General features: G+C 42.0%; 1 protein-coding gene across 9 annotated transcripts in view; it reads right to left on the bottom strand.

The window, feature by feature from the left end:
- Positions 1-11,572: 11,572 nt before the first annotated feature.
- The window catches only part of Dpck (Dephospho-CoA kinase), a 435,691-nt gene continuing 428,222 nt past the window's right edge, over positions 11,573-19,041 (bottom strand). Inside the window, exons 1-4 of one of the 9 annotated variants that reach the window (XM_067777927.1) lie at positions 13,527-13,542; positions 12,404-12,533; positions 12,057-12,348; positions 11,573-11,987 (exon numbers count right to left, since the gene is read on the bottom strand). In XM_067777927.1, coding sequence (XP_067634028.1) covers positions 11,675-11,987; positions 12,057-12,348; positions 12,404-12,515 — 717 coding nt within the window. In that variant the 5' untranslated portion in view covers positions 12,516-12,533; positions 13,527-13,542 and the 3' untranslated portion in view covers positions 11,573-11,674. Of the gene's footprint in view, positions 11,988-12,056; positions 12,349-12,403; positions 12,535-13,025; positions 13,165-13,526; positions 13,543-19,041 lie in introns of those variants that run through there. The other 8 variants (XM_067777876.1, XM_067777891.1, XM_067777900.1 and 5 more) reach the window with 8 other exon arrangements.

Genomic DNA, 19,041 nt, shown 5'->3' with positions numbered 1-19,041 from the left:
AATTGATCAGCTGTTCATTTATCTGTCGAATCAACACTTTCTTAGGTTGGCAGCACCAATTCAAGTTCAACTGAAATAAGTTGTAATTCGTAATACCAAACAGGAGTTGAGTTGTCTGAAGGTTGAGTTGTTTTAATTACAACCCAACTAAGTTGAGTTGTATACCGTAATAGGGGCATAAATTTCGCAATTGGATTATTATAACTGGCAGTGATGCGCATCCGGTGATACCCCTTTCGACCATATCGGACCAATTTTCGATATGTACAATAAAGGGCCTAGACAGCCATAAATGAGTAGAAAATATAGTACCGCGCCGAACTCCGCCGCCGCGCCGATATTTTTGACATTCGGCGGCGGCGTGCGAGAAACACCTAAAATCGGCGGCGTATATCTCTACTAGCCACCACAGCCGTTGCGTTTTAATTTATTGGACTATGTTGATGTCTCAAGCTCGTTCAGCTCATCATTAAATCTTCTTCGGTACACGCCGTCACCAGAGCGTAGAGGTCCCGTAATCTTTCGAAGGACTTCTCTCTCGAACACTCCCAGCGTGGTTGCCAAGGCGCTTCCTCATTCATCATTAAACCCATCTTTTCCGCTTCTTTCTTCAATGTCGTTAGCATACGCTTTTACCCTATCTGAAACCTCGTTTAGTTTCGAACAGTTCGGAGAGGTCCTTCCCAATTCGAAGAGGTGATGTGTGTCTGTTCTTTTTTCGAGCGTATTTTCCAAGACTTTGCGCAAAGTGAAAATATGGTATGTAGGTGTTAAACATGCAAAGTCCCCATGCGGTGTATCATATGCAGTTTTATCACAATTTATTTTTATTTGTTTTAAATTTCGCATAAAATATCCCAGCCCGTAGATGCATCAGAAGTTCGGGGTCGCTCGGCTGTTAATATAACATTGTTCTTACAAATCAAATAAACGATTTTTCTAGTCTCAATCCTGGAAACGGCAATACCAATTCCAGAAATATGACATAAATTTTGGTTTATATTTGAGACGGTTATAAAAAAATTTTAAAGAAATCTCTTATAAAGGTTATTGTATTGAAGTGATTCTTATTTTCCATTAAAAAGTATATATTTCTATATACATTTAGATTTTGTCAAACATACAATATGTGGAGAACTGCTGTAATTCACTTCCCAAGGCAGTCGGTTCTATGTACCGGAGCGACTCGGGATTTTTCCCGACCTAGGACTGTCATTTCAATGTGACCCCATTTAATTTGTTTCGTCCCTCCCACAAATTGTCATCCTCCCAGCAGCTCCTTGCACCAGGACTGCTACATATTCTCTTACTCCGGGAAGGTATCGAACCCAATCCGGGTCCGTCTCCTGACCCCGGTCCTGAGAAATGGTTTTGCTGCATTTGCCAGAAAAGAATCTTTTTAGGACGGTCATACTCTGTTCAGTGTGTCTCGTGCAAGGGATGGTTGCATCGGACAGGTTGTTCTGGGCTTGATCCCAAAACCCGACGTCCACGTAACTTTTATAAATCTTTTGTGGCTCCTTGCTGCTCACGCCCAAGGGCGTCCCGTAGTTTACGCCTAAGCGCCCCCCACTACCTTCCAGCAGCCTCGCTGCTCAGCAAGCCACAACAAGTACCCGCTGCTGCTCGCGCCCCACGGCGCCAACAACTCACACAGCTGATGCCACTCATAACTACTACCTTCGTAGTAGAGCTGGTAGCAATGCTGAGCATCAGCCCCTGCCCCCGTCTTCTTCTCCCCCCCTCTTTTCTGGCAGCAGTCGTGCAGGTCAGGGAAACAGACTCTTAGTCCCTACCTCCGTTTGCACCGTCTGCATATAGGTTTGCGACATCCGCTCAATGCAGCTCCTGCCTTGGGTGGTGCCACTTTCCTAGATGTTCTGGTCTCCGCGACGGCAACCCCTCGACGGGTTTCATCGCGCCATGCTGCCAGGTCGCAAACCCAAATCATCCGGGTACCCCAATGCTTGCCCAAGGGCGCCCAGTCCCAAGGCCACAACAGCAATTGCGTCCTGGCCTTCCACAACCTAGGCGTAGTCACCCGTCACTTACCCCTAGAGTGGTGGCGTCACCCCTCATGCACTTCAGAATTCTGCAGTTAAACTGTAATAGACTAACTGGGAAGATTACGAAGATAGTCGATTTCATGAAGCGGCACAACATCCGCATTGCTGCGATTCAAGAGACTAAACTCACAGCAAGATCTGCATTGCAGACCTGCTCTGGGTATAATGTCCACAGGAAAGACCGCGAGGGCGGAAATGGAGGCGGCCTCGCGTTTATTATACACCACTCTGTGCAATATTATATATTTGATCCTGGCATCGACCGCAGGGACAATGTCTTAGAACGTCAAGGCCTATCTGTCCGGTCAGGCGATGCAAATCTAGAAATCATCACCATCTACATCCCTCCTGTCACCTGTTGCCCCAGTGGATACCGCCCTAATATCGAGGCCTTACTCACTGGCAACAATCGCATTATCTTAGGCGATTTCAATGCCCATCACCTATGGCATTCAAACTTGCGGGCGGACAGTAGGGGTGAGATGTTGGCGGATCAAATAGAAGAAACGACGTTCTGCACAATAAACGGAGACGCCCCCACACGTATGGTAGGAAGCTGTCATAGCTCGCCAGATATCTCAATCGTGAGCGCAGAACTCGTAAACTGCGTCAACTGGCAGCCGATGGTAACATTGGCATCCGACCACCTGCCCATACTTATTTCGTTCGAGCGTACCGCCGACTTCATCGTCACCGAAAAACGCACTTTCATAAACTTCAAAAAAGGAAAGTGGGAAGAATATAAATCTGCAACAGACAGCAGCTTTGCTGCCCTCCCTATCCCGACTGATGCCCGCCAAGGGGAGCGTGCCTTCCGTAAGGTCATTGAATCCCCCTCGGCACATTTCATTCCCGCCGGGAGAATTCCCGAAATCCGCCCACTTCCCGGCGGAGGCCGCGAGCTTAGCGAGGGAACGCGACCTTATAAGACAGCTTGATCCAGGCGACCCCCAAATAAGGGATATAAACCAACGCATCAGATTGCTTGTGGACGAACACAAGCGGGCGAAATGGGAAGAGCACCTAAGAGGTTGTAACCTCTCTACCGGTGTAGGTAAACTTTTGTCCACCGTAAAGTCCCTATCGAATCCGACTAAGCACAAAGACAAAGTTTCCATCGCCTTTGGCGATAAGGTGCTGTCGGATGCGAAAAAATGCGCGAGCGCTTTCTGCCGACAATATATAATGCATCCTGCGGTCGACAAAGATAGACGGAGAGCCAATAGACACGCACATAAACACAAATTCAGTGCGTCACCAATCACCATCATCGCTAGAGAGGTTGAGGACGCCATTGGTCGCACTAAACCATTCAAAGCAGTGGGCCCAGACGGCATAGCCAAGACGATGCTTAAAAACCTAGGGAAAGAGGGTTTCAAATATTTAGCGCATGTCTTCAACCTGTCTCTTTCCACCTTTGTCATACCCGAGAAATGGAAAATGGCCAAGGTGGTCCCGCTACTAAAGCCTGGGAAACCAGCTAACGTAGGTGAGTCATATCGTCCGATATCTCTCCTATCGCCAGTGGCAAAGACGCTTGAAGCCATTTTGCTCCCTTATTTCCAAGCACATTTGCAGCTAGCCCCCCATCAGCATGGCTTCAGAAAACTCCATAGCACTACCTCCGCGCTAAATGTCATTAGCACCCAGATAAATTGCGGTTTGAATCAATACCCCCACCATAGAACAGTACTCGTAGCGCTAGACCTATCAAAAGCCTTTGATACGGTCAACCATGGCTCGTTACTGCAAGACCTGGAAGGGTCTACCCTTCCCCCATGTCTTAAAAGGCGGACCGCAAATTATCTGGGTGGTCGGCAGGCATCGGTGCAATTCAGAAATTAAACATCAAAACCAAGGAGAATTAAACAAGGGGTGCCACAGGGTGGTGTCCTATCCCCACTTTTGTTTAATTTCTAAATATCTAAGCTACCTTCACCACCGGAAGGAGTCACAATCGTTTCCTACGCCGATGACTGCACAATAATGGCCACAGGCCCAGGCCCAGAGATCGATGAGCTATGCAATAAAATAAACGGCTATCTCCCTGATCTCTCCAGTTTTTCGCCTCGCGAAACCTGGCATTGTCACCGACTAAATCTTCCGCGACTTTATTTACAACATGGACGCCCCAAATGTCGACCATATTGAACAGTCCAAGGCAGTCGGTTCTATGTACCGGAGCGACTCGGGATTTTTCCCGACCAAGGACTGTCATTTCAGTGTGACCCCATTTAATTTGTTTCGTCCCTCCCACAAATTGCCATCCTCCCAGCAGCTCCTTGCAGCAGGACTGCTACATATTCTCTTACTCCGGGAAGGTATCGAACCCAATCCGGGTCCGTCTCCTGACCCCGGTCCTGAGAAATGGTTTTGCTGCATTTGCCAGAAAAGAATCTTTTTAGGACGGTCATACTCTGTTCAGTGTGTCTCGTGCAAGGGATGGTTGCATCGGACAGGTTGTTCTGGGCTTGATCCCAAAACCCGACGTCCACGTAACTTTTATAAATCGTTTGTGGCTCCTTGCTGCTCACGCCCAAGGGCGTCCCGTAGTCTACGCCTAAGCGCCCCCCCCCCCCCCCCCCCACTACCTTCCAGCAGCCTCGCTGCTCAGCAAGCCACAACAAGTACCCGCTGCTGCTCGCGTCCCACGGCGCCAACAACTCAAACAGCTGTAACCACTCATAACTACTACCTTCGTAGTAGAGCTGGTAGCAATGCTGAGCATCAGCCCCTGCCCCCGTCTTCTTCTCCCCCCCTCTTTTCTGGCAGCAATCTTGCAGGTCAGGGAAACATACTCTTAATCCCTACCTCCGTGTGCACCGTCTGCCAGCACAGAATATATAGGTTTGCGACATCCGCTCAATGCAGCTCCTGCCTTGGGTGGTGCCACTTTCCTAGATGTTCTGGTCTCCGCGACGGCAACCCCTCGACGGGTTTCATCGCGCCATGTTGCCAGGTCGCAAACCCAAATCATGCGGGTACCCCAATGCTTGCCCAAGGGCGCCCAGTCCCAAGGCCTTACCAGCAATTGCGTCCTGGCCTTCCACAACCTAGGCGTAGTCACCCGTCACTTACCCCTAGAGTGGCGGCGTCACCCCTCATGCACTTCAGAATTCTGCAGTTAAACTGTAATGGACTAACTGGGAAGATTACCGAGATAGTCGATTTCATGAAGCGGCACAACATCCGCATTGCTGCGATTCAAGAGACTAAACTCTCAGCAAGATCTGCATTGCAGACCTGCTCTGGGTATAAATGTCCACAGGAAAGACCGCGAGAGTGGAAATGGAGGCGGCCTCGCGTTTATTATACACCACTCTGTGCAATATTATATATTTGATCCTGGCATCGACCGCAGGGACAATGTCTTAGAACGTCAAGGCCTATCTGTTCGGTCAGGGCGATGCAAATCTAGAAATCATCAACATCTACATCCCTCCTGTCACCTGTTGCCCCAGTGGATACCGCCCTAATATCGAGGCCTTACTCACTGGCAACAATTGCATTATCTTAGGCGATTTCAATGCCCATCACGACCTATGGCATTCAAACTTGCGGGCGGACGGTAGGGGTGAGATGTTGGCGGATCAAATAGAAGAAACGACGTTCTGCACAATAAACGGAGACGCCCCCACACGTATGGTAGGAAGCTGTCATAGCTCGCCAGATATCTAAATCGTGAGCGCAGAACTCGTAAACTGCGTCAACTGGCAGCCGATGGTAACATTGGTATCCGACCACCTGCCCATACTTATTTCGTTCGAGCGTACCGCCGACTTCATCGTCACCGAAAAACGCACTTTCATAAACTTCAAAAAAGGAAAGTGGGAAGAATATAAATCTGCAACAGACAGCAGCTTTGCTGCCCTCCCTATCCCGACTGATGCCCGCCAAGGGGAGCGTGCCTTCCGTAAGTTCATTGAATCCGCCTCGGCACATTTCATTCCCGCCGGGAGAATTCCCGAAATCCGGCCCACTTCCCGGCGGAGGCCGCGAGCTTAGCGAGGGAACGCGACCTTATAAGACAGCTTGATCCAGGCGACCCCCAAATAAGGGATATAAACCAACGCATCAGATTGCTTGTGGACGAACACAAGCGGGCGAAATGGGAAGAGCACCTAAGAGGTTGTAACCTCTCTACCGGTGTAGGTAAACTTTGGTCCACCGTAAAGTCCCTATCGAATCCGACAAAGTTTCCATCGCCTTTGGCGATAAGGTGCTGATTCAAGGGGTTGTGTAGCGCAATATATAGCTTCTCCAACCCAATTGTCAACCTCACCTTCGAGCGGCGAATCCCGTTTCACTAACAGACGAGGCTCTGGCGACCCCAAGCTCCTCATGGAACTTGGGGGTGGGGAGGGAGGGATGGCCTGAAGGTTCAATGTGGCCATATAAATCGTTCCCGAGATGGTCGGGCCAGCACCTTAATGGTGCTGAGTTACCGGAGCGTATCGGGTATGTATCCGACAAAGGACCATCACATCGATAACACTCCCCAAAGCCTTCGGGGAGTAACCTAATCGCTACAACAACAACAACAACATAAGGTGCTGTCGGATGCGAAAAAATGCGCGAGCGCTTTCTGCCGACAATATATAATGCATCCTACGGTTGACAAAGATAGACGGAGAGCCAATAGACACGCACATAAACACAAATTCAGCGCGTCACCAGTCACCATCACCGCTAGAGAGGTTGAGGACGCCATTGGTCGCGCTAAACCATCCAAAGCAGTGGGCCCAGACGGCATAGCCATGCCGATGCTTAAAAACCTAGGGAAAGAGGGTTTTAAATATTTAGCGCATGTCTTCAACCTGTCTCTTTCCACCTTTGTCATACCCGAGAAATGGAAAATGGCTAAGGTGGTCCCGCTACTAAAGCCTGGGAAACCAGCTAACATAGGTGAGTCATATCGTCCGATATCTCTCCTATCGCCAGTGGCAAAGACGCTTGAAGCCATTTTGCTCCCTTATTTCCAAGCACATTTGCAGCTAGCCCCTCGTCAGCATGGCTTCAGAAAACTCCATAGCACTACCTCCGCGCTAAATGTCATTAGCACCCAGATAAATTGCGGTTTGTATCAATACCCCCACCATAGAACAGTACTCGTAGCGCTAGACCTATCAAAAGCCTTTGATACGGTCAACCATGGCTCGTTACTGCATGACCTGGAGGGTCTACCCTTCCCCCATGTCTTAAAAGGTGGACCGCAAATTATCTGGGTGGTCGGCAGGCATCGGTGCAATTCAGAAACGAAACATCAAAACCAAGGAGAATTAAACAGGGTGGTGTCCTATCCCCACTTTTGTTTAATTTCTACATATCTAAGCTACCTTCACCACCGGAAGGAGTCACAATCGTTTCCTACGCCGATTACTGCACAATAATGGCCACAGGCCCAGGCCCAGAGATCGATGAGCTATGCACTAAAATAAACGGCTATCTCCCTGATCTCTCCAGTTTTTTCGCCTCGCGAAACCTGGCATTGTCACCGACTAAATCTTCCGCGACCTTATTTACAACATGGACGCCCCAAATGTCGACCATATTAACATCCACGTCGATGGCACTACGCTACCGACTGTCCTACACCCCAAAATCTTGGGTGTGACGTTTGATCAGGATCTACATTTTGGTGCGCACGCAACCGCAATTGTTCCGAGAATTCAGAGCCGTAATAAAATCCTCAAATCCCTTGCTGGCAGTACCTGGGGAAAAGATAAAGAAACGCTCATGACCACATACAAAGCAATTAGCCAGCCGATTACGTGCTACGCGTCACCCATATGGTCGCCAAGCCTAAAACTACCCACTGGAAGAAACTACAGGCCTGCCAAAATACTGCTCTCAGAATCGCCACGGGCTGTTTTCTTATGTCCCCAGAACACCATCTGCATAATGAGGCGAGAATACTCCCCATCAGGGAGAGAAATGAGATGCTGACCAAACAGTTTCTGTTGAATACCCAGAAACCTTGGCATCCCAACAGACATCTGATTGACGAACCAGCACCGCCTAGGGGCCTAAGGAGTCATCTCCGTAAGCATTTTGAGGAAATACGGCACCTGAGAACCCAGCCGTATGAAGCGAAAAAACACAAGCAGGTCCTTGGTGAACTCCATAGACAGGCGTCGGACCTTTATGTCGGGAATTGCCCGGTGAATCCAGTACTTGAAGAAAAATATCCAGAACTCGCGGAAGAGGAACGCATACTCCCCAGGGAAACGCGTGTCACTCTTGCTCAACTTCGTTCTGGATACTGTAACAGGTTAAACTCTTACCTATCCAGAATCAACCCCGACATACAAAATGTATGCCCCGCTTGCAATGTGTCCCCACATGACACCAACCATCTCTTTAATTGTAATGTGGAACCAACGCCTCTAAAACCCCTTTCCTTATGGTCCACCCCTGTTGAAACGGCAAGTTTCCTTGGACTCCCGTTAGAGGATATTGATGACAATTCGTGATCGGTCGCGGCTATTAGGTGGGGCGAGCATTGCTACAACAACAACAACCATATTGAACATCCACGTCGATGGCACTACGCTACCGACTGTCCTACACCCCAAAATCTTGGGTGTGACGTTTGATCAGGATCTACATTTTGGTGCGCACGCAACCGCAATTGTTCCGAGAATTCAGAGCCGTAATAAAATCCTCAAATCCCTTGCTGGCAGTACCTGGGGAAAAGATAAAGAAACGCTCATGACCACATACAAAGCAATTAGCCAGCCGATTACGTGCTACGCGTCACCCATATGGTCGCCAAGCCTAAAAACTACCCACTGGAAGAAACTACAGGCCTGCCAAAATACTGCTCTCAGAATCGCCACGGGCTGTCTTCTTATGTCCCCAGAACACCATCTGCATAATGAGGCGAGAATACTCCCCATCAGGGAGAGAAATGAGATGCTGACCAAACAGTTTCTGTTGAATACCCAGAAACCTGGGCATCCCAACAGACATCTGATGGACGAACCAGCACCGCCTAGGGGCCTAAGGAGTCATCTCCGTAAGCATTTTGAGGATATACGGCACCTGAGAACCCAGCCGTATGAAGCGAAAAAACACAAGCAGGTCCTTGGTGAACTCCATAGACAGGCGTCGGACCATTATGTCGGGAATTGCACGGTGAATCCAGTACTTGAAGAAAAATATCCAGAACTCGCGGAAGAGGAACGCATACTCCCCAGGGAAACGCGTGTCACTCTTGCTCAACTTCGTTCTGGATACTGTAACAGGTTAAACTCTTACCTATCCAGAATCAACCCCGACATACAAAATGTATGCCCCGCTTGCAATGTGTCCCCACATGACACCAACCATCTCTTTAATTGTAATGTGGAACCAACGCCTCTAAAACCCCTTTCCTTATGTTGTTGTTGTAGCAATGACCTTTCCTTATGGTCCAACCCTGTTGAAACGGCAAGTTTCCTTGGACTCCCGTTAGAGGATATTGATGACAATTTGTGATCGGTCGCGGCTATTAGGTGGGGCGAGCATTGCTACAACAACAACAACAACAACTGCTGTAATTCTGAAGAATTTCTGGGAAATTGTAGAATTTCACCAATGCTATAAGAAGCTTTTCCTCAAAACAACATTTAAAAATGCTTTCTTTAAGTTTACATTTAAAGGTTATAAATAACGCTTCGTTTGGAATATTTTATTTAAATTCAAACGTTTTGTAAACGAAAAATCAGCACTTTTTGCCTACCTCACAAATTCTGTAAAAAATGTTAAGTTAGCAACAATATCTGAGCGTTTTTTTAACTGCTAACAGATCTCCACTTAGGGTTTTATTCGAGATTTATTCCTCTGAAAAGACTTAACCTTAAATCTGCAAGTTTTATCATACAAAATTAAATCTCTTAACAAACTTTATTTCCAAAAAATTTCACAATCTTTACACCAGTAATGCTTACAAAAAATGAAAATAAAAAAACTGTGAAACTAAATTCGCTATAATAAATCTTGGTGGATACAGTTTAAGTTCAAATATGAGATCTAGTAAATCTTAACAGTTAAAGCTCTAAGTGGGGATATAGTATTAATGTCTATTTCTGTAACCTTTTAAAAAACTTTCTTTACGTTTATTTTGGCTTTTGGGAATTAAAATTTTTTATATATGTATTTATGTATGGAAAATATGTATGTGGAGGTGTGTGTGGGAGTTTTGTGAGAAAATTTTATGTTACAAACTTTCACAGAACTATTTTAAATATATGGAATGACTTTAGTTTAATATCGTACACGATTTTTCTTTATGTACTTTTGAACACTTCCTTGTGAATAGAACAATTAAAGAAGAAAGGAGATGACTTTTTTTATACTAAAAATGCTCTATTTCCGTAAAATATGTTTATATAAAGTAAAATTTGTTATATTATTATATGTGATTACACAGCGCTACAAGGAAGATGAAAATCAATTAGAAATTTTCATTGAAGGCATAGGAAGTGAACTCGACATGCAGTTGATTCACTTTGTTTGCGCCCCGATATTATCTATATTGCTGTTTCAACTTATCGATTCAGTATCTTTTGCACTATCACTGATTTTTCACTTTAAGTCGAGGTTTTATTAATGTTACTTAACAAATTTTTTCAGCAAATAGAACTAAATGAACCATCATTCACATAGTCTAACACGAATTATTGTGTAGTCATTTAGCTAGCCGAACCCCTCGTTAATATAAAAACTCGAAGGAAGATTTTTAGACGAAAGATGTTAAAACTTTTTTTTTTAATTATATGGATAATTGTAGCATTTTGGAGTGAAATAACAATATTTCATGTGTAAATTTTGTTATTAAAATAAGAATTAATATTTTTCTTTGCCGGAGTGAGGAATATATCGTACCGTATATTCGTTAACCACATCACTACACTTTTTGAGTAAATCGGTTTTTTACGAGTATGTGATAACACTCATAACATATGGAAAGGACTAGGCGATAGGCGACAATTTCTGAAGTGTAGAAAAAAAAAAACGGGACGATATGTTACAATCTTAGCGCTACGAGCTACAATTTAAACTACCTTAAAAATTATTGATAAACATGCGTATTATGTTGTTGTTGTAGAGATAAGGTTGATCCCCGAAGGCTTTGGGGAGTGCTATCGATGTAATGGTCCTTTGCCGGATACAGATCCGATACGCTCCGGTACCACAGCACCATTAGGCGCTAGCCCGACCATCTCGGGAACAATTTATGTGGCCACATTAAACCTTCAGGCCATCCCTTCCCTCCCCACCCCCAAGTTCCATGAGGAGCTTGGGGTCGTCAGAGCCTCGTCTGTTAGTCAAACAGGATTCGCCGCGGATAGGTGAGGATGACAATTGGGTTTGGAGAAGCTATATATTGCGCTGGCAACCTGAAGGGTTGCGCTACACAGCCCTTTGAATCTGGTATTTTAGTCGCCTCTTACGACAGGCATACCTACCGCGGGAATATTCTGACCCGCTATCCCGCTGGGGTTATGTTTTTGCGTATTATGTTTTTGCTCGCTATTTGGTTGATATATTTGGATGTAAATATGGCAAAACTTTTATAATCGCAAATTTTACACTTGCATAATTAGATAAGTATAATAAAATATTTATTCTGTTAACGTGACAGAATTAGGAATAATATTGAAAATTCGATTCAAATAGTATATTACTAGTCCCAAACCTAAAAGTATACCCAAAAGTGTAACACGATTACGCCAATGATGTTTGGAGTCATTCATCAGTTGAACAATACGTAAAGCTGCTTCCTTTGTTGCTTCAATGCTACCAGAATTATCTATAACGAAGTGAGATTGTTCGCATTTCTTATCTAGTGGCATTTGTGCCTCAATACGCTTTTTAGCATCTTCTGTTGAATATTCATTACGTTGCATAAGACGAGTTAATTGTGTCTCAGAGTCGCTAAAAAAATTTTTATTTAATTAATTAATTTCAACTTTCAAAATTATAAAGGTAGATATTTAAGCTTACCAAGCTACTGTTATTATTTTATATATAAATTCCATTAGAATTTCGGTTTCGAAGAGCAATGGTAAATCTAGCACAATCCAGGAACGCCCACTCATAAAATGCTTACAAACTTGTAAAAAAATTTTGCGGTGAATAACCGGATGTGTAATTTGATTTAATTTGCCGCGAAGTTGTTTATCGCTAAAAATGGCCGTACCCAAAGCTTCACGATTGATCTCTTTAGTTGGTAAAAGGATTTCATCGCCAAATACTTGTCGTATCTTATGCCAGCATGTTGTTCCAGGTTGTACAACTGTGGGTTTATATTATTTATTTTCTTTTATAATACATTTTTTTTATGTACTTACTCTCCCGAGCTATTTTATCAGCGTCGACGACTGGAATGCCATTATCAAGAAATACCTGACTCACCGTACTCTTGCCTGTTGCGATTCCTCCGGTTATGGCCACAATAAACATTTTACTTAATTGCTAATACTAATTAATTAAATATTTGAAAATTACTTTAGGTAATAGTGCAGTTTACGGTACCCATCGAAATTTTGGCCAAAATTTTGGAGTGAGGTATCAAAAGACGCGTATTCACGTCTAGATCAAGAATCCGAAAGCGGAAGTTAACTTTTTTTACCCGTTCAAAAGATATTAACGAAAACCCGAAAAAAGACCCGCGGGTACCTCCGAAACCGGGGGTCGGATCCATAGTATTTTTGCACAGAACACCTTTCTGCGTTGGCGGCCTTCGGCCGCGCTTATTAAAAAAAACCCTGGGCTACGCCATGCCAAGTCCGGGTGTGTGGTATAACCGTGGCTACCGCCACGGTGATACACAATTTTTTTTTGTGGGTACAAACACAACAACAACCACATGAAAATCGCCAACTTCAACTGCAAATATCTCCGGACAGAGATCAAATTTTTCTTTTCCGCTTTGGGTTATTGATCTCGAGATTAATACGCGTCTTTTGATACCTCACTCGAAAATCTTGGCCCAACTTTAGGGTGGGTACGGTAAACTGCAGTACTACCAAAACTTTTCTTTTCCGCCTTCGGATTATTGTTCTCGAGATTAATACGCGTCTTTTGATACCTCACTCGAAAATCTTGCCCATTGTAAATTTTACCAAGTAGCGCAACTAACAGCTGATCGGTGAAAATTCGCACATTCACACGCACAGTTCTCGACTCAGTTTCAAAACAAAACTGTAGATTATTTAATTCAAATTTTAAAGTGAGATAATCCTTACAAATGTATGTATACAGAATATATATGGCGTTTTTGTTGTTATTAAAACAATAGTTTTATTTATATTAAAGCTTTTATCATTTTTTTTTTTAACTTTGAAAAATCTCCGAACACCATTCCTTCATTATATGACATTCGACTGCCTAGTCCACTGCCTTCCACTCTATTCGCAACATAACCTCTACTTAAGCTGCCAAACTATATAGTAAACAATGATCTTGCCCAACTTTGGGTGGGTACCGTAAACCATAGATTAGATTGATACGAATCTTTTGTTTACGCTCTCATATTTTCGCTCTCACGAGGGATTTATCTTCTAGTTGATGCTGGCAACAATCACAGATAAATCCCTCGCGCCAGCTGAAGCGGGTGCCAGAACAAAAAATGTGCCAGCCAAAACGAAAAACGTGCCAAAAATTGTGGTATACTTTAGTTTGACCTACAACTGTAGAATAGCGTTCAAAAATTATGGGAAAAAGGATAAAAATACTTGTTTTAGTGTAAATATTATTAGTTCGAAGGCGGAAGGTAAATATTATTTCCCGATCAAAAGTTATCGCTAAAACAGGTTTTGTAAATATGAAGTCCCGATGCAACCAGTCCATTTTGATCACAGAACATGGAACGTCAGACATGTAGGATAGGCCCTACCATTGAATGGTGTTAACTATTATATCATAGGTCGGATTTACTGAAATTTCAAAAGAATATATGGTTTTCACTGTGAGTTAAATGCGTTACAATATTTGACTAATTACTTTAATCAAAATGTAAATTTTACTTAGATTTGTTTGTATTTGACTCCAACTAGTAGTATTATTGTAAAATGGGTTTAAAGAAATGAATATTTTAGACTATCATTTTTTTAAATGATTGAAACTATAATCGCCGAAATGTATGTCAAAAATCCCCATAATCAGATCTATTAATTTTTGTTTGGAGTGGCATCACTGACAAATATTATAAAAAATGTGCATTTTGACAGCGCTCTCTCGAAACAAAGAGTTGCAAATCCATTCATCTATGCCGTAAACCATAGATGAATGGATTTGCAACTCTTTGTTTCGAGAGAGCGCTGTCAAAATGCACATTTTTTATAACATTTATCAATGATGCCACTCCAAACAAAAATTAGTAGATCTGAAAATGGGGATTTTTGACTTACATTTCGGCGATTATAGTTTCAATCATTTAATAAAATGATAGTCGTAAAATATTTATTTCCTTAAAGTTATTTTACAATAATACGACTGTTTAGAGTTAAATATAAACAAATGTAAGTAAAATTTACATTTCGATTAAATTAATTAGTCAAATGTTGTAACGCATTTAACTCGCAGTGAAAACCATATATTCTTTTGAAATTTGAGTAAATCGGACCTATGATATAATAGTAAACATTATTTAATGGATAGGGCTTATCCTACATGTCTGGCGTTCCAGGTTCTGTGATCAAAATGGACTGGTTGCACCGGAGTTCATATTTACAAAACCTATTTTTAGTGATAACTTTTGAATGGGAAATAATTTTTACCCTCCGCCTTCGAACTAATAATACATACACTAAAACAAGCATTTTTATCCTTCTCCCATAATTTTTGAACGCTATTCTACAGTTGTAGGTCAAACTAAAGTTTACCAAAATTGTTGGCACGTTTTCCGTTTTGGCTGGCACATTTTTTTTCTGGCACCCGCTTCAGCTGGCGCGTAAGCAAAAGATTCGTATCAATCTAATCTATGCCGTAAACTGCACTACGACCTTACTTTAGGGGTTCGTGAAAAATTTGTTGCAAAACAGCTGATTATTTTATATTGCCAACTGTTGTTGATAAAAAAATGGAATTTTTGTGGTTGGAGTGGCAACGCCAATTAATTACTGCAAACAAGGTGTGTTAAATCCGTATATGCTAGAAAAGGCTAGGTACATTAGGGCGAATTAATTGCCGTCTTTCAGTTAGTTTTACAGCTCCGGCTCACGCTCAATTCTCACGGGAATGCTCTGGATCATTGAGAGACTTGAGAAGCAGATGTCATGAAATTTTCGCACACGTGAAATGTGATAGGCAGATGTCGCCGCTGTTTTTCATTTAACTCATACGGCGAAAGGCTAAAGCCGAAGTCATTGGTGCCGTATGTCGTATCGCTGTATCCGTATCCCTAACGTAATCAGCTGTTTATCGTTACGACGGTAAACCAAAATCCAATTGGTTGGCTACGATACGGTTACGACCTTAGCGGCACCAATAATCGATTGCATTGATTCTCATAAGGTTGGTCGAATCAGCTGTTATAAGGTTACCGATACGGTTACCGATAAAGCATCAATGTCTCCAGCTTTAAGCGGGAGTCATTGGTGCCGTACGTCGTATCGCTGTAGTCGTATCCCTAACGTAATCAGCTGTTTATCGTTACGACGGTAAACCAAAAACCAATTGGTTGTCTACGATACGATTACGACCTTAGCGGCACCAATAATCGATTGCATTGATTCTCATAAGGTTGGTCGAATCAGCTGTTATAAGGTTACCGATACGGTTACCGATAAAGCACCAATGTCTCCAGCTTAAGCAGCGACACATATTTTTGAAAAAGTAGGTATATTAAAGGCCGCGTTGCCAAACTAAAAAGAAGTAATTAACAAATTATCTGGCTCACAAATTGAACCAGACTTCTATCTGGATTTATCTGGCTCAAATCGTTGTTGTTGCATTTACATGAAAAATTATTTATCTGGCTCAGGATTTTGCCACCGGATGATAGCTAATGGTGACTTATAACCATAAAGCCATAACCAGATAAAACAGCTGATCGAACCTACCTTATGGAAATCAATGTAATTGATTAATGGTGCCATACCATAACGCTAACTCGAACCATAAAGCCATAACCAGATAAAACAGCTGATCGAACCTACCTTATGGAAATCAATGTAATCGATTAATGGTGCCATACCATAACGCTAACTCGATTACATTGATTTCCATAGGTAGGTGTGATCAGCTGTTTTATCTGGTTATGGCTTTATGGTTATAAGCCATAACCAGATAAAACAGCTGATCGAACCTACCTTATGGAAATCAATGTAATCGATTAATGGTGCCATACCATAACGCTAACTCGATTACATTGATTTCCATAGGTAGGTGTGATCAGCTGTTTTATCTGGTTATGGCTTTATGGTTATAAGTCACCATTAATTCGCCCTATTCCCAAACATCAGAGTGCCAATATATTAGCTGTGTTTTTTATCTCATCTATATACGTTTACGCTTAAACTTTTTATGGACTGCTAAGCGACAAACTTTAAATACACCTCTGAAATTGCTACGCATAAAATTAGTACTACTAAATTTCAATACGCATTATACTCAGATGTAACTGAAATATGTGTCTATGTTTCACCCTCTGCACTAATTCTATGTATTCTATGCGCGTCCACTATTTATCACAACTCATTCAGCTATATGTTATACACGTAAATACAACAGAGGGTTGTGTCTCCGCTTTTCGGTACACCCTGTGCTGTAGCTAGTTGTTTAACCACAGCCGCTAGATGGGGCTCCTGAGCATTATCTAAGCGAGGATAGGTCTTTTTTTCACGGGCAAACGAAACACTGCTATTGCTGTTTAAACGCTTTTGTTTTTGTATTCAATAATCGAATGTACCTAAATTTAAAATTTTTCTTGGCACACTTATGCTGCTTCAATCACAAAAATTTTATAGGCTGTCTTGTTTTGATTTCGAATTCAAAACACATTGCGAGCATTGTCTATAAGCAATATAGGAGTATTACATATATGGTTAAATGCTATGGCGAAGTCATAGCCAAAATAAAATAAATTAATAATAATTTTTCTCTAATATCAGTTACAAAAACCATTTTATAAAGCAATATGAGCAAAGCTCGCTAATTAAATACAAATGATCATATTGATATAATAGTAACAGCGGAAGCATTAAAAACAAATACTGTAAAAATCCGAACAAATGTTACTAAGCTTTCAAAAAGCGCGCCTAAAAATCATATCCACACCATTAGGAATAAACTACATACAGAGTGTATGTGCCTACATGGTGATCAAAAGGAATATAAACAAAAAGGCAACTCTTAGAGACCAATTGTACAGCGAACAACGGGACATTCATATGGCTCAGCAGCTAAAGGCATATACCTCTGCACTGATATGAATGTTGGAGATTCGAGTTCAACGCTCAGCTCCCGAAAAGCTAGCTGATGAAGAAGTGAAATTCAGAAACATGTCCTAGTAACCATCGCCGTTTGTAAACTTACAATTTTTCTCTAATATCAATTACAAAAACCATTGTATAAAGCAATATGAGCAAATCTCGCTAATTAAATACAAATGATCATATTGATATAATAGTAACAGCGGAAGTATTAAAAACAAATACTGTAAAAATCCGAACAAATGTTACTAAGCTTTCAAAAAGCGCGCCTAAAATCATACCCACACCATCAGGAATAAACTACATACAGAGTGTATGTGCCTACATCGTGATCAAAAGGAATATAAACAAAAAGGCAACTCTTAGAGTACAGCGAACAATGGGACATTCATATGGCTCAGCAGCTAAAGGCATCTAGCTCTGCACTGATATGAATGTTGGAGATTCGAGTTCAACGCTCAGCTCCCGAAAAGCTAGCTGATGAAGAAGTGAAATTCAGAAACATGTCCTAGTAACCATCGCCGTTTGTAAACTTACAATTTTTCTCTAATATCAATTACAAAAACCATTGTATAAAGCAATATGAGCAAAGCTCGCTAATTAAATACAAATAAAATAAATTAGTTTAGTTAACCCTTTCAGTACATCTTTTTATAGAGCCGTCCAAAAATCTAAAAGTTTACGTGAGACCTCTTATTGGTTCCGTTAGCAATAATAAATAAAAAATTTTCAAAATTATTTTCGGAAAATGGTTTTTTTCAATGTTGCCATATGGCAACAAATTTCGTTAAAGGTATAGAAAACCCTGCATACGTAATATTTGAAACAAAGATGTTTTAATCAACAAATCAAAAAGTAATGAAGATAATGAATAATAATACTGGAAATAATAGTGATAATAACAATAATTATAATAGTAATAATATTAAAAATAATATTAAGAATTCATATTTTTATTACGATAGTTGCAGGTATTTAGCTTATATAATTGTAGTGCTTCAAGCAATCCCGAGATCCTTTAGGGAGGCATAGGTGAATTTGGCATTTTGAATATTTGAACCTATAGTATATCCTGAACAGCCGTCGATTTTGCATATGCTTTTCTCTTTTGGATGCTCCGGCCAATGTTGGTTTCCATCATATCGTATGGAAACAGCAGGTGCTGTTTCATTTGTACATCTCGATTTAGCTAAACGTTCTTCGCTAAATGCGGCTTTTGGCCGCCCACATTTTCTAGAACACTCATTGTTGTTGGACAGAGCAATTAGCCCATCAGCAACATCTTGTCGGAATTCTAAAAGATCCATGTGCTTTTGAGTATTTGGGTCAATGCTGAAAAAGTCTCTTTTATATCCTAGTCCTAGTTATTATTATCCACGTCTATGAAGTGGTCAAATACCTTGAGTGTCCATTTTCGCGATCGATTTGATATACGGTATAGTGACAAAAGAAAGTCAATTTTATCCACTCCACCCGTGTTTTTATTATACACTTTGACAAAGTTAGGTTGAGTTATTTCAATCTTTTTCTTTTGTTCAGAACAAAATATAGGA

Source organism: Eurosta solidaginis, chromosome 1 (assembly GCF_040869045.1).
Source record: "Eurosta solidaginis isolate ZX-2024a chromosome 1, ASM4086904v1, whole genome shotgun sequence".
NCBI lineage: Eukaryota > Metazoa > Arthropoda > Insecta > Diptera > Tephritidae > Eurosta > Eurosta solidaginis.
This window is presented reverse-complemented; position numbering and strand designations above follow the sequence as displayed.